We start from the raw sequence: 24,833 nt of genomic DNA on the forward strand, positions 1-24,833 counted from the left end.
CCGTGGTCTGACGTGCAGACTGCCGCGGCAACTGCCTGACACGCATCATGTGCATGACGATGAGAACAGGCTGCCGCAGGGTCGCTGTTCATGGACTAGTTAAAACCACAGAGCCCCTGGTCTGGGAGAAAAGTGGGGCAGCACGAGCACTGGCGTGGAGTTCTCTTGGCTTCCAAGAGGGCGCCCTCGGATAGAAAGAGAAGCAGGCAAGAGAACCGACACCAACTGCAGGCTGCGGGAACAGGCTAAATATAGCAACCAGAAGCCAGGAAAGACGCCCAGGCTTTCTGGAGCAGATGGGTGAACAAGAAGTGGGAAGTGAAGGAAGCGGAAAGTCTCGAGGAGAAAAAGTGGGAAGGCCGCGGATGTTCTGAGGAAGCTGTGGTGTACACAAGGGCAAAATACACACACGGTGTGGAGCAAATCCAAGCCGGAGCATATGGTATCAGCAGAGGAAGCCACCACCAGGAAAAACGGAAGAAGAGCACAAAGGAGACTTCTGAGGAGTCTAAAAATAAGCGGTACGGGTGTGGAAGGCGACACCGCTGTGTCGGAGCGGGCTGGAAAACGCTCACGGACCCTGGGACCTGCACACACGGTGCCTGCGTCCCCATCTCTGTGACCCTGACCGTACAGCAAAGCTCTCTGCCCCTCACTTTCCTGTCTGTAAAATTGGGATCACGGTAACTCCTACGTCAGATGATTGTTGGAGGACTGAATTACGGGACACTTTCCAGATGGAGTGCTTTGTGTGGCACGGGGCACATGGTAAACGCCCACTCAGTGTCCATCTTGTTGTCTCTAGATTATTTATATAATTCTAGGAAGTTGTTCCAAGGAATCATCGACACGTGCAAAAGCATAACTCCCAGGATATTCACCATACGTATTCCACACACATCCTAAATGTCTAACGACAAGTGACTTAGGTAACTTGCGGTACATTCATAAATGGAGTATTACACAACTTTTTGAAATGTTCTCATAGGAAAACATTTAGCGATAACATCATATACTAGGGGAAAACAAGTTACAAAGTAGTAGGAAAAGAATGATTTTGGAAAAAAAAAAAAGGAAAGACATTCACCAAAGTGTTTATATTGGTTATTTTCCAAATGGTGAGATTATAAATCATTTTTCCCTTTTCTTTTTGCTTATTTTTTCTGGATTTTTCACAATGAAATCATATCATATTTTTTGTAATAATAAAATTACTATTCAAATAACATAATGGAAAGGAAAAAAGAAAAAAAAATTCTCCTTGATTACCAAGGAGAAAAAGATGTTAATATTTTTAAATTACCAAAATTTATTCCAAATCAAACTCTAAACAACACTACAGTCTAAACAAACCTATACTCTAAATAACACTAGGGCGCGCTTTGGTGGCTCAGTTGGTTAAGACTTGATTTTAGCTCAGGTGATCTCACGGTTTGAGTCCTGCATCAGGCTCGACACTGAAAATGTGGAGCCTGCTTAGGATTCTTTCTCTCCCCTCTCCCTCCCCCTCTCCCGCTCAGGGTCATGCTCTCTCAAAATAAATAAACATAAAAATAACTAAATAAATAACGCTAAACACTAAGAATAACTTACATGAAATAACTTGTAAAAAAGTAAACGACGATATTTTGTACAGTGTGCAAACCCTGAGCATACTTTCAGGGTAAAGGGCTTCTTTCTGTGCACCTAACGTGGGAACATCAGTGGTTGCATGTTGTGCTTTACGGATTGCCTAGAAAGAATGAGATTCTTGCAGATACTTTAAAAACTAAAGATAGTAAGCAAATTCCCCAGTAAATAAAACAGTTCCTGTTTTCAGACAGTATGTACACAAACATGTTAAATACGAGTGGGAAGATCTTTAGAAATTTTGGACTGAAATTCAAACTTACGGTGTTACATTTTAAGGTAACAAATCATATTTCAGTGCTGAACTTGCCTTTAAAGATCATTTCTTTTGGCCCCTTCATTTTACAAACAAACTGCAACATGGCTAGGTAGCTAGCCAGTAGCAAAACTTACACTGGAAGGCTTCCTTGTTTCCCAGGCTCCGATGCAGGGCTATGTCCCACCACTGAGATGCACACTGCCTGGCGACACCAGAGATGTCCTCATGGGAAAGTTTTTTTTTTTTTTTTTTTTTTAACAATCACGAAGACCTCCCTCTACCCATGTTCTAATGGTGATGTTCCTTCTTGCCTGTTATAGTCTAGAAAAAAAAGGCACTAAAACCTAAACTCCACATTATTTTACATGACTTCATACTATTAAGAACCACTGCACTGAAGAATACTGCCTCTGGGTTAGATGGCAGACTAGGAAGCACCAGGAAATCTGTCTCCCCACCTAGACAACAATTCCACTGGCAGAACCTTCGTCATGTAACTATTTTAGAAAGCTGGAGTCCACTGAAGACTAACTACTTCCAGGGGAAAGCTTGAGGGTAAAGTGAAGTCAGTTTTGGTCTATTTCAGCTCTGAGGACAATAGCAGCTACCTACTCCCCCACCCCTAGCCCTGTAGCAGGCAGCTTTGTAATTGTTCCCCGAGCAGCTTGCATGCAACTTGTGAGAGCCAAAATAGGCAAAAAGGACCCTGTCCTCCAAACATCAAGGATTTTGCTCTGATTGCTAATTCTTTTTATTTATTTATTTTTTTAAAATAGGCTTCACTCCCAGTGCTGAGCCTAATGCAGGGCTTGAACTCACGACCCTGAGGATTGAGACCTGAGCTGAGGTCAAGAGTCAGATGCTTAACCAAATGAGCCACCCAGGCATCCTTGCTGATTGCTAATTCTGATCACAGTCTACAAAGAGTAGAGTGGTCACTACTGTTGCATCCACTTTCCCTGCTCATGTCCAGTGGATTTAAAGAGCCTGCATTCTATCCTCCACTTCATTTTTCTCTTCTTCCCCTCTGGGAAGCCAGCTATTAAAGACTAGAACATTCAAAAGCAATTACATATATGAGGGAAATAAGAAAGTGACTGCATATGCCCAGGGAAAGGCACAGGTTCAGAAAAGACCTAAGAGGACCAGAAGTTTACATCTCAGGCCGATCCTTGGTACAGAGACTGCCTACAAACAAACAAACAAAATACCACAATAACAGAAAACAGTAAACCTTGTGAAAGGGGAAGAATGATTTCCAGAGTGACTGCATTATTAGATTACAATATCCAGTTTTCGACAACAACAACAACAAAAACACAAAGCACACAAACAGGAAAGTATGACCCATTCCAAAGAAAAACATAAATCAACAGAAAATGCCCCTGAAAAAGACCTGATAGCAGATCTACTGGACAAAGACTTTAAAAAAGCCATCTTAAAGATGCCCAAAGAACTAAAGGAAGAAGGGGAGAACATCAAGGAAATGATAGATGATCAAAACAGAAACATCAGTAAAGAGATAAAAATCCTAAGAAGAAACCAAAAAAGAAATCCTGGTGCTGAAAAGTAACTGAAATGAAAAATCCACCAGAGGGATTCAAAGGTAAATTTGGGTAGGCAGAGAAAAAAAGGAGTCAACAAATTACTGAATCGAAAGAAAAGAAAGGCAAGATTGAAGAAAAGTCAATAGAGCTTAAGGGACATTTGAGACAGCATCAAGTGGGCCAATATGCACATGAGGGGAGTCCCAGAAAAAAGAGAGAGAAAGGGATAGAGAGGTTATTTAGAGAAGTAATGGCTGATAATGGCCCAAATTTGATGAAAGACATGCATATAAACATTCAAGAAAGTTAACAAATCCAAGTAAAATGCACTGAAAGCCCCACACACAGTGAGAATATTATATATGAATTAAAGGTTCAATACAGCAAGAAGATAAACTAATTATTAACATTTACAACACACCTAATAACAAAACAGCAAAATTTATGAAGCAAAACCTGACAGAATTGAGGGGAGAAAAAGACATTCCTACAATAATAGCTAAAGACACTTCAATACTCTAAAAATGGATAGAAAAACCAGACAAAAGGAAATAGAGGATTTAAACAATATAATAAACCAACCAGATTTAATAGACATTACAAACACTCTATCTATAACAACAGCATATGTATTCTTCTCAAATGTTCACAGATCTTTTCTAGGATAGACCATATGTTAGGCCACATATTAAATCTCTATAAATTTAAAAAGACAGATGCCATACCAAGTATCTTCTTTGACCACAATTCACAAATATGTAGAAATTTAACAGCAAACTTTAAAACAAGCAATGGATCCAACAAGAAATAGCAAGAGAAGTTAGAAAATAGAGATAAATGAAAACAAAACTACAACATACCGAAACTTACTGGATTTAGGAAAAGCAGTGTTAAAGCTGGAAATTTACAGTTATACATGCTCACGTCACAAAACCAAGAAAGATCTCAAATCACCAACCTAATTATATAATGTAAGGAACTACACAGAAAAAATTAAACGCAAAACTAGCAGAAGGAAGGAAATAATTAAGATTATAGCAGAGATACACAGAGACTAGAAAACACTAGAGAAAATCAATGAAACCAGAAGTTTGTTCTTCGAAAAGATCAACAAAATTGACAAATCTTTAGCTAAATAGGACTAAAAACAAAACAAAACAAACAAGCAAAAAAAAAAAAAAAAAAAAAGAAGATTCAAATTACTAAAACCAGAAATGAAATTGGTAACACTAGTACTGATTCTACATAAACAAAAAGGATATAGAATACTATGAACATCTATATGCCATGAAATTGGATAAGCTACATGAAATGAACAAAGTCCTAGAGACATAAAATCTACTAATACTAACTCACAAATAAAAAAAATGTGAACAGATCTATAACTAGTAAAGAGATTGAATCAGTAATTTAAATACTCCCAACAAAGAAAAGCTCTGGACCTGATGGTTTTTCACTGGTGAATTCTAGCAACCTTTTAGAGAAAACAAATATTATTTCTTTTTAAACTTTTGAAAAAAAATTGAAGATGAGAGATCACTTTCCAACTCATTCCATGAGGCCACTTTAACCTGATACCAAAGTCAGACAAAGACACTAAAAGAAAACTACAGACCAGTGATCTCTTATGAACACTGATGTAAAATACTCAACAAAATACTAACAAACCAAATTCAGCAGTATATTAAAAGGATTACAGACCTTGATGCCAAGTTGAGATTTATTTCTGAAATGCAAAGATGATTCAAATATGAAAACTGCTCAATGTAATAAACTACATTAACAAAATGAGGGTGGGGGGAATATGATCATCTGAATTACTCAGAAAAAGTATTTAAGAAAATCCAACACATTATGGTAAAACACAAAAAACTATCAGTAGAAGAAAACTCCCTCAACATAACAAAAACCATATATGGAAAAAACACAGACTATCATACTCAATGAAAAACTGAAAGCTTTTCCTTTAGTATCAGAGACAAAAAAAGCACAGATGTCACTTTGACAACTTTTGTGTGATAAAATACTGGAAGTTCCAGCCAGAGCAATTGTGAAGTTCAGAAAGAGACATAAAAAACATTCAAAATGGAAAAGAAATAAAATTATCTTTTTGCAGATGATATGATCTTATATGTAGAAAACCCTAAATATTCCACAAAAAAAATCACAATTCACATAAAAGTGTTAAAACTAATAAATGAATTCAGCAAAGTAGGAAGATACAAAGCCAACACATGAAAATCAGTTTGCAGTGTTTACACACTAACAACGAACAATTTGAAAAAAATTACAGAAACAATTCCATTCATAATAGCATCAAAAACAATAAAATATTCAGGAATTGACTTAACCAAGGAAGTGAAAAACCTGTACAATGAAAGCTTGTAGACACCGCTGAAAGAAATGAAAGAAGACATAAATAAATGTAAACATATCCAATATTCATGGACTATGTTCATGGAAGATGTAATATTCTTAAAATGTCAATACTATCCAAGCAATCTACAGATTCAATGCAATCCCATGACATTTCTTCCCCAGAAATATAAAAACCCATTCTAAAATTCATATGGAATCTCAAGGTACCCTGAGTAGCCAAAACAATCTTGAAGAAATAAGTCAAAGATAAATACCATATCATTTCACACATATGTGTAATTTATGAAGCAGAACAAATGGGCAGAGGGAAAAAAAGAGAGAGGCAAACCAAGAAGCAGACTTCACTATAAAGAACAAAATGATGGTTACCAGAGGGGAAGGGGGGTGAGTGAAACAGGTGATGGGGATTATGTGCTGAACACTAGGTGTTACGTGGAAGTGATTAATCACTGGATTGTACACCTGAAACTGATATTGCGCTGTATGTTAACTAACTGGAACTTAAATAAAAACTTAAAAAACTTAAAAAAAAAGAGAAAGACTGGAGGAACTTATGATTTCAAAATTTATTCTAAAGCTACCGTAATCAAAACAGTGTGGTACTGGCATAAAGACAGATACATAAACCAATGGATTAGAATAGAAAACTCTGAAATAAACCCTTGCATTTATGGTCAATTTTTGCAATGGTGCCAAGACCATTAAATAGGGGAAAGGATAGTATTTTCAACAAATGGTGCTGGGAAAACTGAACATCCATTTGCAGAAATATGAAGTTGGGCCCTTATCTAACACCATGCACAAAAACCAACTCAAAATGGATCAAAGATCTAAATGTAAGATCTAAAACTGTAAAACTCTTAGAAGAAAACATGGGACATTGGATTTGGCAATGATTTCTTAGGCAAATCTTAGGCAAATTTCTTAGGCCTGTGCCAAAGGCACAGGCAACAAGACAACAAATAGACAAACTGGATTTCATGAAAAAAATTTAAAATGTGCATTAAAAGACACAATCAATAGAGTAAAAGGGCAATCCAAAGAATGAAGGAAAAAATTTGCAAATCACATATCTGATAAGGAATCCAGAATAGATAGAACTCCTAAAACTCAGTAACAAAACAACAACCTGGATAACAAATGGGCAAAGGACTTGAGTAGATACTTCTCCAAAGAAGATATACAAATGGCCCATAAACACATGAAAAGATGCACAATATCATTAGGGAAATGCAAATCAAAACTAAAATGAGACATTATCTCACACCCATGAGGATGGCTACTATCCAAATACCAGTAAATAACAAATGTTGGGGAAGATGTGGAGTAATTGGAACCCTCCTGCACGGTTGGTGGGAATGTAAAATTAGTACAGCTGTTGTGAAAAAAGTATGGGGGTTCTCCCAAAAATTAAAAATAGAATTACTGAAAAATCCAGCAATTCTGGGTATATACCCCAAATAATTGGAAGCAGAGTCTCAAAGAGATATTTTTACACTTGTGTTCACAGCAGCATTACTCACAATAGCTAAAACGTGGAAGTAAGAAAGTGTCCACGGACTGATAACCAAAATGTGGTACAGACATATAATGGAATACCGGTCAGCCTTAAAAAGGGAGGAAAGTCTGATAGACAACACAGATGAACTTTGCGGACATTACACTAAGTGATATAAGCCAGTCACAGAAATGCAAGTCCAGTATGATTGCATTTATGTGAAGTACTTGGGAGTCAAAATCATGACGACGTTAAGTAGAATGCTGGTTGCAAGGGGCGGGGGTGAATGGAAGGTTACTGTTTAATGGGTACTGAGTTTCAGCTTTACTAAAAAGAGTTTATGGAATCAATGCACAACAATATGAAAGAATTTGATACACTGAACTATCTACACTTAAAAATGGTTAAGGTGGTAAATTTTATGTCTATTTTATCACAGGAAAAAAGAGAATAGTGCTTCCTTATACTTTATAAAATTAAAAATTGCTTGCCTTAAAATCAGAGTAACCAGGTGAGGCATGAGCCCAAGGAGAGACGGCGGACAGGGCCACCAGGTGAAGTATAGGGAGAAACTTTTATTTTTCCATGAAAATCTTTCCTCTGCCCAATTGCAGTGTGACGTTTAGCATATTCCAAGAGCTGGCCAATTGCATATTAGATCCACATTCACTTCATTGGTTTACATGTGAAAGGCCAAATATCTTTTTGAAGTCAGGTGTTGGCAGGTTAAAATGATTAACTCAGATCACGTGCTTGTTGTGGGTGGGACATATGGGACATAGATTATAAATGTTACCTTAAAATAGAACATCTAAGGCTCACAAAATTAAGAGAAATCAATTTCCTTTTATTCCTGTGCCTCTCATAATTTTTATTGAGGGGGTAAAAAATCTTAGTTTCTTACCCTGTTTTATTCTTTTGCCTCCACCTGATAAGGCAGAAATGACCCACTGTTGTCATGACTAGAGCCCTTTTTTTGTACATGGAGTTAACCACATTCTCTTTAACCTCAGCTCCCTCATCTGTAAAATCAGAGATAATTATAGCACCAACCTCACAGAGTCTTAGAGGATTAAAGGAGTTAATACGTGGAAAACGCTTAGAATAGAGGACACACATGGAAAATGTTCTATAACCTTCAGCCCAGCACTTCACCATCATCCACAAGGAGAACATGTTCACCATACTAGCATACATTTGCAGCTGGATTTATCTATAGCAAATTTCATTTCTGATTTGGTACTCAATTATTCTTACTTCGACTAATTCTTCTCGGTCTGTACTATGCACAAAAATCATCTGGGGAATGCTGTTAAATGCAGTCTAATTTAGTAGGTCTGGGGTGGGGCCTGAGCTTCAGCATTTCTAACGAGCTCCCAGGGGATGGCTACGGAGCTGGTCCCCAGACCACACTCTGAATGGCAAGGATGTAGAGGACCCATCTCATGCCCTCCTACTTCTGAATACAGCTTCCAGTCTCCCTAGGGATTGGAAAGGCTGTGAAACGCTTTACCACTTCTCTGCTCTAAGGCAGTTTTAACAGATGGCAGCATGGTTAGATGCATATTTGGTAACAGTCCAAAAGACCTCTTCTCAACATGGAGTGGCATGTGGTGAGAAGAGAGGCAGGGTGGCAGACAGGTTTTCAAGACAGCTTTCCAATCTCCCTCAGTCAGTTCTTTTATTTTTGTTCATCTTTTATTTGAGAGAGAGAGAGAGAGAGAGAGAGAGAGATTGGGGGGGTGAGAGATTGGGGGAGAGCGAGAGAGAGAATCTTAGGCAGGCTCCATACTCAGCATGGAGCCCAACGTGGGGCTCAGTCTCATGACCCTGAGATCATAACCTCAGCCAACGTTAAGAGTCGGACGCCTAACCCACTGAGCCACCTAGGTTCTCCTCAGTCAGTTCTGTATAGAGTGGCTTCAGTATTCTATTTAGAGCTAATTCTTAGGCTACTAGGTATCAATTTATTCTACTGTAAACATAAGCACTTATTGTAAAACCAAATACAAGTTAATTTTGTTGGATTATGGATGCTCTCTTCTGTAACTTTTGATAAACAGAGGTTGTGTGTAAGTTTGAGGGAATAAAAAGATGCTTTTCCAATATGAATGCAATAAAAAGAATGACAAAGCAGGCCACATCTGTAATCCATGGTGTTTAAATTCATCCCTGATTTTCTGAAGATATTTTTATCATAATCCTAATAAGTAATATTTATTAAATATGTTTAGCCTTTTAGAAATGTGTTTTTATGCCTATTGCCATTTCAACATTGTGAGCTATTTTCATCTAAACTGTGCTTTTCTAGAAGTTGTTTACAAAAAATAAACAGAAAAGATAAGAATGGTGCCAGAAAACAGGATCACCTACTTCAAATCCTAAAATAAACGGAATACATTTTACAGTCCTGAAATAAACATACTGAAAGTTAAGATAAAATGTCTAACCAGGACAACCTCACGCAGGTATAACCAGAGGAAGAATAAAATCTTACTTGCAGAGTTACAAAACTTATTATTTACAAAAATCCTATAACTGCTCCTTTAAATAAATAATTACAGACACGGTATGTCTTAGGAACTTCCTGGCTTAAATGTGAAAATCCAAAAGGTATAAAAATGTTAAACAGAGTTATTAAGACAAGTGCTTATCTTTCGAACATTGTAACTGGGGGAAAAAAGGTCTCTCCTAGAAGGGGTGGTGTTCGGCAGCCTAATTCTATGGTGTCTGTGGAGAAATGTCCCCATCTTTTGGATTTTTAGGCTACATCATCTCTTGTTGTATTTTTATAATTGGGCAACTTGACCAATCTTTTGTAAACCAGAATAGCTCTCTCCTCTACCATGCCAATTAGCACAGATGTTACTCTATTTAACAAGGGTTTTTCCCTCTCTGCTTACACGTGAGCAGACCAACTGATGAAACCAGCCACCAGCACCGGGGCCTCCAGCTGAGTTTCGCATACTATTGCTGGCTGGGCAGACCCGTCTGCGTGCTTTCGCTTGCTGTTCCTGGCATCAAGAAAGTAGGCATCTGCACAATGGCTGACCCAGAGAGAAGGGCCTTTGCCAAGGTTGTTTTTCTTATGGCAAAGCTAATTGACCCGTGTAAGGATGAAACGTGCACCCTCATACCACCGTTCTCTGGGCTGACGCCCATAATGTCCCATTAGGGACAAGCAAAAAATGGCACCCTACAGCATATCCGAGTTAAGGATCAAGCATGTTCAAGAAATACTTTGTTACAACTGGTAAAATGACACCAAGCGTTGAAACAGCTTAAGCTTGATTAACACAAACACTACCAATGCTGAGATGCTGAAAATGAAAAATGAGAAAAGGAAATAATTCTCTAAGTTACCCGGTTTACTCTTATGCCTATCCCACTTTCAGTAATTTACCCCCTAACTAATTTATAAAAATCTCATTTCTCACTATACATCAACAAATTGCTACTAGGTTTTTTATGCGGTTGGTGAGTATCACCGGGAAATGAGGTGACTTTTCAGGCTCTGAGAAAGGCCAGAGTAAAGCCTAATACATCTGAATTCTTGCATAGCACACAAAACCCTTAACAGTTTTCAATCACTCAAAAACACTTACTGAGTGCCAGACACAAAATCTGGCACAGAGGATATTGTGATAGAGACAAGAAAAAGTCTTATAACTGAACACTGGTAGTTCTCTGACAGTCAAAACAAAGGAAGCATTTGCAGATAACTTAGGACGCCCCTCTCCTCCACCTCAAGCTACCGCTTCTGTAGGTTTGGGGAGGGACTCTGGAATCTGCAGCCTAAATCGGGCCATAGCTATCTCCTGAAAGTGCTTAAAGCTTCCAGAGGGTGGAAGGAAGGCTTTATGGGACACAACGCACTTGGGCTGAGACTGGAAGGAACTCTAGGAGTTTCGTGGTCTCGTAAATCATTTTGGTCGGCAGAGACCGGCAGAGTGAAACAACACAGACGTACGAGGCAGTGGGGTTCACATGAGGGAATGGACGTAGCTGTGCATTCCTGAAGGGCTGAGGAGGAGCTGGAGGGAGGGCTGATGACAAGGTGAACAGAGGGAGGTCATCAAGGGCCCTGTAGACTGGGCCTTAAAAATCACAGGATTTATCGTTGGGAGAAGGAGCCCCTGCAGAATTCTGGTGAGGAATCAGACTCTGAGGAAGACATTCACTGGGAGTAAGCTGGTGTTATCAAGTTCTTGAGATGGATGTGACCGCTCTGATGAAATGGACTTACTCTAAAATTTCTAATTAACGTAGGATTGCTAAGTTACTGAGCTGAGAACAAAAAATTAATAAAGTGTCATTTTTCTATATCCTCATTCCCCTAACCTGTGACATTCAGAAGCTGCACATCAAACCCGGAGTAAAATCAGTTCTGTGATAATGTTTGTTTTGAAAATGTGAATCTGTTTCAATGAGACCGATGAGTAGGGAACTGAGCATAATGTGAATTTCATGTTTGCTTATGCACAGACACATCCACACAAACACTGGCTGCAGGCGAAGCTGCACGTAGCCGAACCCAGACAGGCAGGAATACACAAAATGCACACATGTGCACACCTCACAAATCTGCCGGCTACTTTGGTTCACAGTGTGTGTGATGGGCTTCACCCATGTCTCAAACTCATCAGATTCCAGATAGTCTTTCTTCTGCAATTTCATGGGAACTCAAAAACTGCAAGCTTTCTGAGGTCCGCTTCCCCAACCAAGCTTCAGGATTGTATTTATTATGGCATTTACTTATTTAGTTAATCACTTGACATGTGTAAAACCATGCTACCACTTTAGCTAGGTTCCTACCTTGTTTTACGCATCATTGATAAAGTTCTTGAATGTTGTTCCCCAATCCCATTTCCCCAGGAGTCCGGTAGTTTTGAATCATGATTTTGCACAGCATGGTAATTTGGGGGAACATATAAATTGCCTATAACAGAAATGACTATTCTGAACATGACTGTTCATTTGAAGAGAAGTACGACATGACAAAAGAATGGTTATATTTTTCTACGACTGTAAAAGCTTTAGTTGACAGATTATGGTGGCACTCCGTAGGGCTAACTAAACTTTGACTCTGCAGGGAGGAGGGTTGGTGCTCCCTGTTCATTCCTCATGGCCTCCTCCCCAAGAGGGCCCTCCTCTCAAGGGGAAGGTGACTTAGTGCAGAGCCCCAGGAGGTCTCGTGCCAAGCGCCCCACTTCTAACCTGGGGAAGGGTCTGTTCTGAGCAGGGCAGAGGAGGGCAGGGCAGGGCAGGGCAGGGCAGGGCAGGGGGGTGGAGAGAACTTGGTTCCTTGGAGACACTAATGAGCTTCTCAATCACTGGTTCTGAACCCCGACATACAAATAACCTGGGAAGTTTTCATCATTTACCATGGCCCAAGAGATTCTCATTCAGTACTGCTTACCGCTGTTCCTGGTATTTTTTAAAGTTCTGTAAGGGATTCTAATATTACCTAGGAATGAGGAGTCCTTTGGACTTATTTGAGCTAATAACTTTCCTTTGTATTTGAATCAGTTTGAGTCAGAATTTCTGTTCTATTCAGCTTAAAACATCCTGAATAATGGGACACTGTCTTTGGAATGAAATGCAAGGCCCAACATTTAAACAGTCTTTAAATCTCATTAGATGATCTCAGGAATTTAAATGTCAATTCCAAGCCAAAAAAATTTAGGCCCACTCATTTATTTGAAGAAAAAAAAAAAAAAAGACTTTGTGACTACTCATCCTTCACACCTAATTCTGAAGATAATCATCAAGGATACTAAAAAAGGAGTTTAGTCATAATTGAGATTGAGGGTTGGTGACTCTGACTACAGACATTGAGAAAAAAAAACAAACAAACCCAACACTCATTTATCCTGGGCAGTAAATTGGTATTAATAGTTTTATCACAGTCCAACTGGATGATATGAAAGTTTGTTGTCTAGAGATGAATTTAGGATTGCTATAAATGTTAGCATTTTCACACAGTGGTCCCTTGCTGGTTCCATTCTTGTTTTCTTCAATTTCATTTTCACAAGTATTGTTCTTGATATTTTGTGAAGTGTGTATCTTTGTGTCATAATGACTAAGAGATGCTATGTGGAGAATACAAATATGCTTCAAATCTAAAAGCCTGAGTAGAATCTAGACTGAGAACATCCTGAAATTAGGCAACTTGCCAGCATTTCTCCCGCTTATTCTAAATTACTTGGAGCATTATTTTGCACATGAGACCTCCTTCAATTTTGGGACTGTGTGGTGGTGGGTGTATATGCGTCTGTGGGGCAGGTTAATGCTATGATTTCGAATTTGTTACACTTTCTTGTTAATGGAACCCTTGATATATCTGAGGGGGCACATGGAAGATTTCAGGTAAATGTCGCAAACTTTCATGATTCTGTTTACAATTCTGTCCTAACTTTGGGATGGTGTCCAAGAATAAAAAGGTGTTGATGATCAAGAGGTCAGAGTGATCACCTGAAAGTGACTGATCCTACAGGCGGGTCTTGAAAGGCCCTTTCTGTGGACAAGGTATGGTGGGAATGGGTTTATTTAATGAGATCAGACGATCTTTAGGCGTTCGCCAAAGAGGCAAAAATAAGAAAGATAGGAAACTTTAGAGGAGAACGCTAAGAACATCAAAGGTGAAACAGTAATTGGAAAATACTACCAAGAAAGCCAGGAATCAGAGTGCAGTGAGGGGTGTATGAAGAAACGGTGGGGGAAGTGGCCCCTTTTGTCACTGTTTTTCCAGTTGAAAAACTTTTATTTTCTTCTCTCTTGTTTTTAAAGGTAGCCCGTAACTTTTTAGGGTAAAGCTAATTTGTGCATGGCTTATTAAAATCATTGTACTTTCAGTTACTGCTGTTAAAGTTTCTATGTGCTGACTTAAGTAACTTTGGAGAATATGTTCTGACAGGAAATAAGGCTATAGACAGAACTGTGCTAAGTTGGTGACGATTCTGAGGGAAGGGAGGGCGGGCTCTGCCATCATCTTAAATAAAAAGGACGTTTGGGAATTTGATTATCTTTTCAAGACATTTTGCATACTTTGGCCACAATATCATGTCAGTGCTGAGAAGGCTGTTGGTTATTGTTTTTTTCACCTATTTTAAAAAGTTGGTTGTGACCAAATGTACTTCACAAGCAGCGAAACACCCCAGACCAAGGTTAAGATTATGTGAGTCAAGTTTACTAGTCGAACCAAATACAACTTACAACAAAGTTAATCACATCATTTGTAATGACAGACATGCTTATTAAGAGGCTTAATAAAGCATGGATGGGGAACTCTCTGTGTAAATGATTATACTCAGTATTTTTACAGTCAAGAGAATTAAAAAACTTTTTTTTTAATATTTATTTTTGAGAGAGAGAAAGAGAGACAGAGTGTGAGTGAGGGAGGGGCAGACAGAGAAGGAGACACAGAATCTGAAGCAGCCTCCGGGCTCTGAGCTGTCAGCACAGAGCCCGATGCGGGGCTCAAACTCATATAACTGCAAGATCATGACCTAAGCTGAAGTCGGACGCTTAATCGACTGAGCCACCGAGGTGCCCCAAGAGAGTTTTATTTTTGTTTTTCTTTTCTCGTCTTATTAGTTCTTCATATTGATGCCAACAAGTTTTTCCGGTACCATCCATGTTTTTCAATTTTATCATTATTGCCATGAAACAGAAAGGTCCTGAATTTTTCCAACACTTACAGTTTCCTCTTGGGGCCTTTACTAACCTAACACACGCTTTTACTTTAATTAGGAAAACTCACTTCCTTTGGGCGCAGGCCTTGGGGAATGGACATCACTTTTGTAGAGAGAAACACACTGCCTTTCCAGGCAAACACAGCCCCCAGACTTGGGCACGCTTCTTGGTGAACAGAGCACAGGCTGGGTTTTTGCGCCCACTTGCCCCTGCAGTGGGGCTCTTGCGAGCAATGCACAAACTGCACTACTGAATGCTCTGTAACCCACCCTTTTCTCCAGGCTTCAGGCGTGAGGTTCCTGGAGGTTCCTTACCACCAGGTAAGAATACTTCCACATGTATGAACTCCTGACACCTGGGTATCTGGGCGCAGAAAACTGGGAGGGGAAAAAAATCAGGGTTCAGGGAAAGAGAGAAAGCTGAAGTAAAGGTGCTGAAGCTGCTGACCGACCCAGCAGCGCCAGCATGAGGGAAAATCTAAAGGTGGTCTTGAGCCTTAAGGTTTCAAGGCAAGGGGAAAGCTGCCTGCCTGACCCAGCTCTCCCCCTTTGTTCAGTAGGCCTAGAATTCCTATGACAGGAGCAAAGTCATTCTTCCTGGAATTAAAGCTCATTCAGTTAAACATACAGCTTTCTGGAAAAGTTAACACAGGGGTTCAAAAGAATAAATGATGAGATGCTAGGGGCAGGAGATTTAAAAGCAGGAAGATGCCATGTAGGTGAGAGGGTTTCAGCCACTGAGGGGGAAAGAGGAGTCCAACCTCACCGTCCCCACAGTTTGGCCTCTGGCCTCAGGTGACCATCCGCACGGATAATTCAAAGCCCTCATCTTTCCTGCCATGCACATGTGTGCTTTAGGACAAAAATTACTGTCCCCACGGCAATGTGGCATTGAAAGATCAAATAAATGGCAAGTGTCAAGAAAGGTCACTGGAAGGAAGCAAATGCTATTAATGACACATTTAATTTAGCACGATTCAAACTGACAGGTTTCTGGCCAGGGATTCTCACTATTTCTAACCGCTTCACTTGAGCTCTTCCCCACGTATTGTCTATGCCTCCTGGGCAGTGTTCAGCACCAGCACAGCCCGGCGCCTCTGCATTTTATGGAGATGATGGAGATGAAGTCAAATGATGGAGAAGAAGGCCCAGCGTGAGGGGAATAAGTGTTTCATTCGTTCCCAAAGGGCACCATCTCACTGTCCTAAAAAGGGCATTACAGTCAAGGTTCAGCACTCTGCTTCCTGTGGTTCGGCTTTCATAGGCTCCTCCGACATTTTGGTTAAAAATAAATGTACTGAAGCATAAAGATACTAAAAGCTGGTTATAAAACCTGTTTACTAAGCTAAATTAAAATGCTCACCCTATAAGCTGTTGACCACAGAGAGCTCTTTACGATGCTCCCTTTGATGCTCACATTTCTTGGAAATGGAATTAGGTGTTTGGGGTAAGGCAAAAAGATGGACGCAGGAGGAAAGAACACTCCCGCAAAGATATATGGTCCGCTTTCCCTGACCTTGAGCTGGTGCACTGCAGAAAGATTGTGAACAAGGTTCATATACCACCTAATGAGAAACTAAATGCCGTGCTTCAAATATCTGAGCTCATTTTCGCCTTAGATTATAATTCCTCAGAAGCTAGAAAAACTGCTGATGCCTAAATTCATTTTGCATGTATTCATTTCAATAGACTATTATTAAATGGGAATGTATTTTAAATGGGACTGTATTTTAATCCAGTTATCAGTATTATTGATTAAACAATGAGAGATTACAAATGTATATTTATTAATTGAAACAATTCTATAATTAGACATACTCTAGATGCCAGCTTTCAATTCCACCCAGAAAGCCAACAAAGAAATCTGTTACAATCAATACTTTCCACATAATACATGTTCTTAGGAAGTATACATCACTGGCTGAAGAGAAAATCTGATAACTAGGAAAATTCTGGCCTCCTGGGAATGCTATTGCTCAGTTTCTCTCTTCTCACTACCAATCTAACTCAAGCTGCCTAAAAACCCACCAGTGAAACATCACTGACACAACAGAACTGGCTCTCATCAAGGGCAAATGCTTCAGGGAAGGATCAGAGAAAATACTTTGGCAATTTATACTTTAGGGATTATTTGTCCATGTAACTGTTTTATCCTTCTACCACCTTTCCACATCGTCATGGACTTCTCTAAAGCTTCCCCGTACCAGAGACTGGTTTAGGAGTAGGCATGGGATTTCAGTCTGGCCAACCATTGAGTTGGGAGGAAAGCCTGCTGGGGAGCTTCCAAGTAGACTTTTCTAGAAGATGTCGTGTGTGCTAGGGGCAGGGGGCATGGCAGGATATATACTAGGCTTATGACAGCCCTCTTGAGAACATGATGGGCGTGACGTGAGGACAAAGCCTCACTGAGGATGGTAAAATGAAAGTTGGTGATGTCAATGAACAGCTGAATTATCCAATTCTAGACCTGCCTATCTCGGGACTCGTTATTTGAAATAATAAGCAACAAATTTCCTCATTTGAGATAATGATTTCTTTCATTTTTACAAGCAAATTGATACAATCCCAACCATTTTACATTCTGCCAGAGGCTGTGGGGGAGAAGAAAACACCCACAGCAGACATTGTTGACTGCCTACTCAATCTCCACCACCACTATCTGGTCCTAGGAAGTTGTTGGATTTTCATAAGAGAAAACAATGGTTGCATTTAATAGAAGAAGAAATATGTTTGTGGTTCAATCTGATCTCTCATGTGAAGCCTGTCTGGATCAAAACAACAACAACAACAACAACAACAACAACAACAACAAACCCCATGATGGCCTATCTTCTGAATCCATATTATTTATGATCTTTACTGCTTATTTGATATTAAACCATATAACGTCTCTCATATTGATAAGTTAAATTCTTATTTAGTTTAATTATTACTTAACTTTTGATGTGTTCCCCTCTGCCCTAATTTTACCCTAAGCACCCTCGCTGAGACTACTACTCTCTGACATTTCTTATACAGATACGTCTTAGCTTTCCATTCCTAGAACATAACCTGAAGTAGATTAGGTAACGTTCAGGTTGTGTATACTTCCAGACGTAAACATGAGTCTACTTTCAAATTAGTTTTCGTTCATCTGACACTTCGTGTTATTCGTTTATCATAAAGAATAGATCAATGAATATTACAAAAATAATTATATTAGTATGACCATGGCATATGTTCACACTACCAAAGGGCAATGAGGAGTCCATGCAGGGGTCACAAAGACACGGGATGAGCACCCTCAGCAGTGCCGGGAGCTCGCAGGTGGTGCATACTTTGTTACACATCCTGTTTTATGCAGGGATTTCTAGCTCAGACAATTTTGATTTCCTGTAGTTTAGAGAGGATTCGGAACCATGGATGATAACTTTAGATCTTTGGAGACTGGTATGTATGTAATTATCAAAAAGCATAGCAGAATGTCTTGCAGTTCATCAGGAACTTTAAAAAAAATGTTTTACTTGGCTGATGTGCTTAAGCATTAGAAGTTACAAATCCATTTTAGAGTTTTTCTTATGTTCAGTATTTTCCCTATTCTTGAATGTTAGCAAAGATATTCTTGGAAAATGATTTGGCAACAATTGTGGAACATGACTAACAGTGCTAAAACAAGTAAAAAAAATTACTTAACAGTCAGATGAATGACCCAACTAAAATAGATTTCTAGAAAACTAAGTATTGGATGTCATTTACATTATCATGGAAAATTAAAAGTATCAAAATTTTCAGTTCTGTTTTCAAGACTAAAAAATGAGAGCTTGCTGGAAACCATGGTTTGAATTAGGTGGGCCCTAAAGGCTCTTTTGGGAAACAAAGCAGAGGGAAGATGGTTCATGAATAAATACTAATTCTCAAAACAACACTACTACTGATAATGAAGCAAAGGTAAATGTTTAAAACTTCCTACTAGTTTGTTCACATTTCAGAGAGGAAGTATAATGATATCTTTCAAAAATATACGACATAAAGCTTAATTTGTTACCTCTTTAAAGATTTAGCTGAGTTGTGTATTCTACGATATGGCCAAATCAGGGGCATTAACAGTAATAAGTATGATACATCTTCATCTAAAGAAGAGAGCCAGCCTGTGGATTACAGAAAGGCTTTATATGATATATAAAAAGACAATACTGAGAAGACATAAGTTCTATGACCTAATATATGATGCTTATCCAAAATAAATCACACATACTGATTTTGAAGATCATCTCTCAATTACGTTAGAACCATTATAAGCAGCTTTCGCCACACTTAGGTTGATAGCTCCTACTAGATTATTTTGTTTTAATGTCTGTTTTCAACTGCCATTTTAACCTTTTGTTAAGTGACATCAACAATTTCTTGATCCTGGGCCACTTTAAAAGATCAACGGAGTCTTGAAATCTGCAAGGTACATATAGTTTAAGGCACTGGGGAGCCAAAGCAAGACATATCTTTGCTTCCATTTCTGGCTACTTGCTTATGTGAGAAACTGATGCTGACGATGTTAACGAAAAGCAATCTTGAACTTTTCTGAAGACACAGAATGTCCCTATATTACCCTAAGCTGGGCTGAAAATGAAAGCAATATAGGCTCAAGGGATGACAGGTGTCCAGTCATAAGCTCTGGTGCCACCAGTGGCAAAGGCGGTACGTGGCTCCCATGGGAGGACGAGTCCTAGCTATGGGCCTGAGCATTTTCCACCTGTGTACAGTTAGGCTATGATAAGCAACAGTCTCAGCATACATCAACAAAAGTTATTTCTCACTCATACTTCACGTCTACCAAGGCTTGGCTGGGCAAAGGAGGGGGCTGAGGAAGATCCAGTAGTGGCAATACGCACATGTCATTTTCATTAACAACTCCCAGGATAGAACCAGTCACGTGGCTCTGACAAGGAGGTACGATCCTATCAGGCACCTTAGAAGGGGGGGGGGGGGCAGATAGTGTGACCTGGCAAAGAGCACGGACTACATTATTTCATAAAATAATAAGATAATCTATTACTTGAAAAATCAGGGGCTTTCTCTTGAAAATTCCTGCCTACTTACTTCCCACAAGTTAGAAAATATATTGAATTTTGAATAATAATTTTACATTCTGCTTTTGGTTCATAACAGGTCTATGTAAAGAGTGAGACTTACTCTAGTTCTATTTTTGTCTGACGTCTCAGTTTTAAGTTACAGTTATCACCATAAAGAAAAGTAATTAATTGGTGTTGTCGACTAATCCATATGCCACCAAACTGTGACAGAGTGCAAATGGAACGTGTCTCCATATGCCTTTTTCATTTGTTATTCCTTATTCCGCTTCTTCATAGACATGTTCTCTGTACAGGCGGATATCTCTTCTAATTTATTATGCCAATACGTTCTGTTTTTGTTGTGATTCTTAGTTATTATTTTTAATCTAAGTTATATATGTAACACCTTGAAAAGTCAAATGGTTCGAGAAGGCCTGTTACGAAAAACAGTTCACACAGCCCCACCCTCCACTTCCTGCTCCAGAAGGAACCACTTTCAATTCTTTTACCCATTTTTTTTTTTATCTCGGTATCTCTAGTTTATATTGCGGTCTCTTGATTTTTCTGGACAGTATTTTCCACTAAGGAAGAAAATGATTTGTTTAGGTCTACTAACCAATTTTATCATGATTTTGATTAGCTCTGTAGTCACTAGGCTTTCATTATCATGTCTATGTAAATTTTAGTCATGGCTCAGTTACAAGGTTTATCGTAACCTTTCTTCCTTTTTCTGACACTCTGTTTTCCTTTGGAGTTACAATTTGTCCCATGTGTGTGTTTTTAATATTTATGAATGTTTGAGAGAGAGAGCGAGCGGGAGCGGGACAGGGGCAGAGAGAAAGGGGGACGGATGATCCGAAACAGGCTCTGAACTGACCAGCCATGAGCCTGATATGGGGCTCGAACTCATGAACCATGAAATCATGACCTGAGCCCAAGTCAGTCAACTGACTGAGCCACCAGGCACCACTGTCCTGTGTTTTAATGGCTTTGTTTTTATAAAGTTATTAAGTCAAACCCCAATTCACCCCTAGTTTAAATCTTTTAATTTGTTCAAATACATTAGTTGTTTCCCAAATATATCATCTTTTTGGAGAAAACTTTCTGAACCTTCTGACTTGCCCCAACCTGGGTTAGCTGCTGTTCTCTCGACCTGCTAACTAGCCGTGCTATACGTAATCTTGGGATCTCCTAATATTATCATTCTGAGGAATCTTTTTGTCTTGCTCTGGACACTCTGTTTCCTTGTTCTCAGTGTATGTCCTCATTTCTGTAAGCACATCCCCCAGTGGATTCTGAGAATGGGTGCATGAGGATAAATTTTTTGAATCTTGAACATGTGAAAGTAGCTTAATTCTAATCTCACGTTTAATTAGTTTGGCTAGGTATTGGATCGAGGCTGGAAGTAGTTTTCTCTCAGAACTTTAAAGGTATTCCTCCACTGCCTTGCTGGTGTTGCTGTGAGCAATTTGTAGTTACTCTAATTCCTGATCCTTTGTTGGAAATCTTTCTTTTCCCTCAACTCTCCAAGTTTGGAGGATATCTCTTTGTTCTCAGAGTTCTTTGTTCTCAGAGTTCTGAACTTCTTCAGTGATGTGTCTGGCTGTGGGTTTCTTTTTACTTGTGTGGGACTTTCTATGGATTTTTTTTTATTAACTTGTTTTATTTTTTATTTTTTAAAATTTACATCCAAATTAGCATATAGTGCAACAATGATTTCAGGAGTAGATTCCTTCGTGCCCCTTACCCCTTTAGCCCATCCCCCCTCCCACAACCCCTCCGGTAACCCTCAGTTTGTTCTCCATTTATGAGTCTCTTCTGTTTTGTACTCCTCCCTGTTTTTATATTATTTTTGTTTCCCTTCCCTTATGTTCATCTGTTTTGTCTCTTAAAGTCCTCATATGAGTCTATGGATTTTTTTGATCTGAAAACTCTGGTCTTTCATTAGTGGAACATTTAATTAACTGTATTTTTTTATTATCTCCTTCATTTTCTCTGTTGTCTGGAACTTCTATTTTTCAGATTTTGAACTTCTGAGGTTGGTTCTCTAATATTTCTTCTTTTATCTCTTTCCATTTCTGTCTTGTACTCCATTTTCTTGGGAGATTTCCTCAATTTTATCAGTTCCAACTCTTCTACTGAGCCTTACGTTTCAGATATCATATTTTGATTTCTAATAGCTTTTGTTGTTATCCTCTGAATATTTTGTTTCCTTCTTTTTTTTTCCCGAAGCATTCTTCTCCTGAATAAACACTTTTCTCCCAGTTGCTTTCTTCTATTTGTTTTTGCCTGTCTTTAACTGTCACATGCTCTCAAGTATCTAGTGATCGCTGACTGTCATGCTCATGTACAGTGTGAACTAAAAGCTAAAAGAAAGCTCTGTGTTTGGGCAGGGCTGTGGAGGTTGGGTTCACTGTAAAGTGAACTGGTTGTTTACCTGGAGAACCTAAAGTCAGTAATTTGTGTGTTTTTAAAAATTTATAATTTGGGGGCACCTGGGTGGCTCAGTCAGTTAAGGATCTGACTCCTGTTGTGGCTCAGGTCATGAGCTCAGAGTCTAAGGCCAAGCCCTGGGAGGTTGAGCCCTGTGATAGGCTCCGTGCTGAGTGTGGAGCCTTTTTAAAATTCTCTCTCTCTCTCTCTCTCTCTCTCTGTCTCTCTCTCTCTCTCTGCCTGCTCACCGGAGAAGGAAGAGGAGGAGGAGGAGGAGGAGGAGGAGGAGGAGGACAAGAAGAAGAAGAAGACGGCGGCGGCAACGGCGGCTTTTTTTTCCTTTTGATTCTAGTATAGTTAACATACAGTGTTACATTGGTTTCAGGTATACAATACAGTGATTCAACAATTCCATATATCACCCGGTGCTCGTCACAAGTGTACTCTTTAACCCCTATCACCTATTTCATCCATCCCTCTGTTTCTGGAAGAGCAAGTCCCAACTTCACTCCATTTCTAGTTCCTAAGCTTCCATAGGACTTTACAATGTAAATCGAGTTGCTTCTTGGCTTTTACCTACTGCTGACTTAGTGGTCAGCTTTCTTAGGCTGCTAAGTTAGTTAGCACTTAACATCTGCTTCACAAGTACCAAGTGTTTGTTGCTGTTACCTTTTCTCTTGATTTCTTCTTCCTTGAGGGTTTACTTTTACCGGCCCTAACTGTCCTTGAAGTGAGGCCAGGAGAGAGCAGAGCCAACTGCTTGTATTACAGCTGCCATCTTTCAGTGAGAGCTCCACTCTGCTCTTCTACAAGTTGGAGAATCGCAGTTCTTACACGGTGAAGGGACCCCAAGAGACCGAGTAGTGAACTCCTCTCTGTGGGGAGCAAGGTGTGTTGTTTGATCTGCAGATGAGGTGGCTGAAGTACCAGGGATTTGAGTGTCTTGCCTAAAGTCATACACAGCCGTCCAGACAGACATCATACTGTTATCTAGTCTATGTATCATAATTATCCCTCAAGGGCTTTAAAGTTTTGTTGTTTTATTTTTCTTCTAATTTAAAGCTCTCTCAGCAACAGCTAGATCATTGTCTGTAAGATCTTACACATGCCTCCTGCTCCAGTAGGCAGATGGATTCTTCATAGTAGAATATTAAGTGTCGAACTACTTCTAAGATGTGGCTAAATGTTTTATTTTTTTGTGAAGTTGGCTGAAAAAATTTTTCAGACACAACGAAGGGAGCCTGGGTGGCTCAGTCGATGAAGTGTCCCACTTCGGCTCAGGTGATGATATCGCGGTTTGTGGGTTTGAGCCCCGTGTCGGGCTCTGTGCTGACGGCTTGGAGCCTGGAGCCTGCTTCGGATTCTGTGTCTCTCTCTCTCTCTCTGCCCCTCCCCCGCTTGTGCTCTGTCTCTGTCTCTCAAAATTGAATGTAAAAAAAAAAAATTAAAAAAAATCTTTTCAGACACAACCAGATTTTTAAAGTGGTCGATATGCTTTAGATATGTCCTGAACAACGTATACAAAGGACCTTCGAGAGCAGCTATCAACATGCCATCATTTAAATGTAATTTGTATAACTTTTCAAAACAAGAGGTAAAATAATTAATTTTACTTCTCAAGAAATAAAACTGAAAAAAATCCATCTTGGTTTGTTTTATAAGTGTCTTCATCTATTTTTTGGTATAATGCTATTTGATACGTTCTAGAAAAAAAAAACCTAGGCTTTGACAAAAAAGCATTTGCAGAGGAAGAAAGGGCAGATTTGGGATTCCACTTATTTTAAACTGATGCTACTTTTTCTCTCCTAGTGGAATGCAGGCCATGGCCTTAAAATATTACTAAGTGATAATCATAAAATTAAAATAATTTGATGAAAGTATTAATTTTAGTTTGTAGTCATGTGAAGAGCTTTTTAGAACTCAGCCCTAAACAAGTTTTAATAAACACAGCACTCTACAGGAAAATGAAGGATAAAAGAAAAACTGTCCTTAAATACTTACAGATTCTTTTCTGCCCATAGTTTTGCTGTGTGAGCGGGAACGGGAGATGTTGCTAAAAAAGGAATCCTTTTTAGTAGCAGATGAAGGTGGGGAGCCAGTGAATTCCCTTCCTCCAGGCAAACTTTCAGTGCTCGGGGATGAGCTGATGGTTTTAGAACTCTGTCCTGTAAGAAAAATTAAGAGGCGATAATGAATCACTAGACTTTTTCATTAAAGCTACTTTATTCACTGCCTTTAACAAAGGATCAATCATTGTACATCTTTGTTCGCACTGTCAACATAAGGACACCGAGGAGTTGTTAAAATGCACTCATTTTATGTAGCAGAAAAGCTGCCAATTTGTAAAAA

The 24,833-nt window shown here is 39.2% G+C and overlaps 1 protein-coding gene across 11 annotated transcripts in view; it reads right to left on the reverse strand.

Moving 5' to 3' along the window:
- Window positions 1–24,833, reverse strand: part of TBC1D5 (TBC1 domain family member 5) — a 533,248-nt gene that overhangs the window by 32,427 nt on the left and 475,988 nt on the right. For all 11 annotated transcript variants that reach the window (XM_019435515.2, XM_019435530.2, XM_019435508.2 and 8 more), the window contains one exon: window positions 24,486–24,649. In XM_019435515.2, coding sequence (XP_019291060.2) covers window positions 24,486–24,649 — 164 coding nt within the window. The remainder of the gene's footprint in view (window positions 1–24,485; window positions 24,650–24,833) is intronic.

The sequence above is a fragment of the Panthera pardus genome, unplaced genomic scaffold, assembly GCF_024362965.1.
Source record: "Panthera pardus isolate Hobbes unplaced genomic scaffold, ASM2436296v1 HiC_scaffold_16, whole genome shotgun sequence".
In the NCBI taxonomy this organism is placed as follows: domain Eukaryota; kingdom Metazoa; phylum Chordata; class Mammalia; order Carnivora; family Felidae; genus Panthera; species Panthera pardus.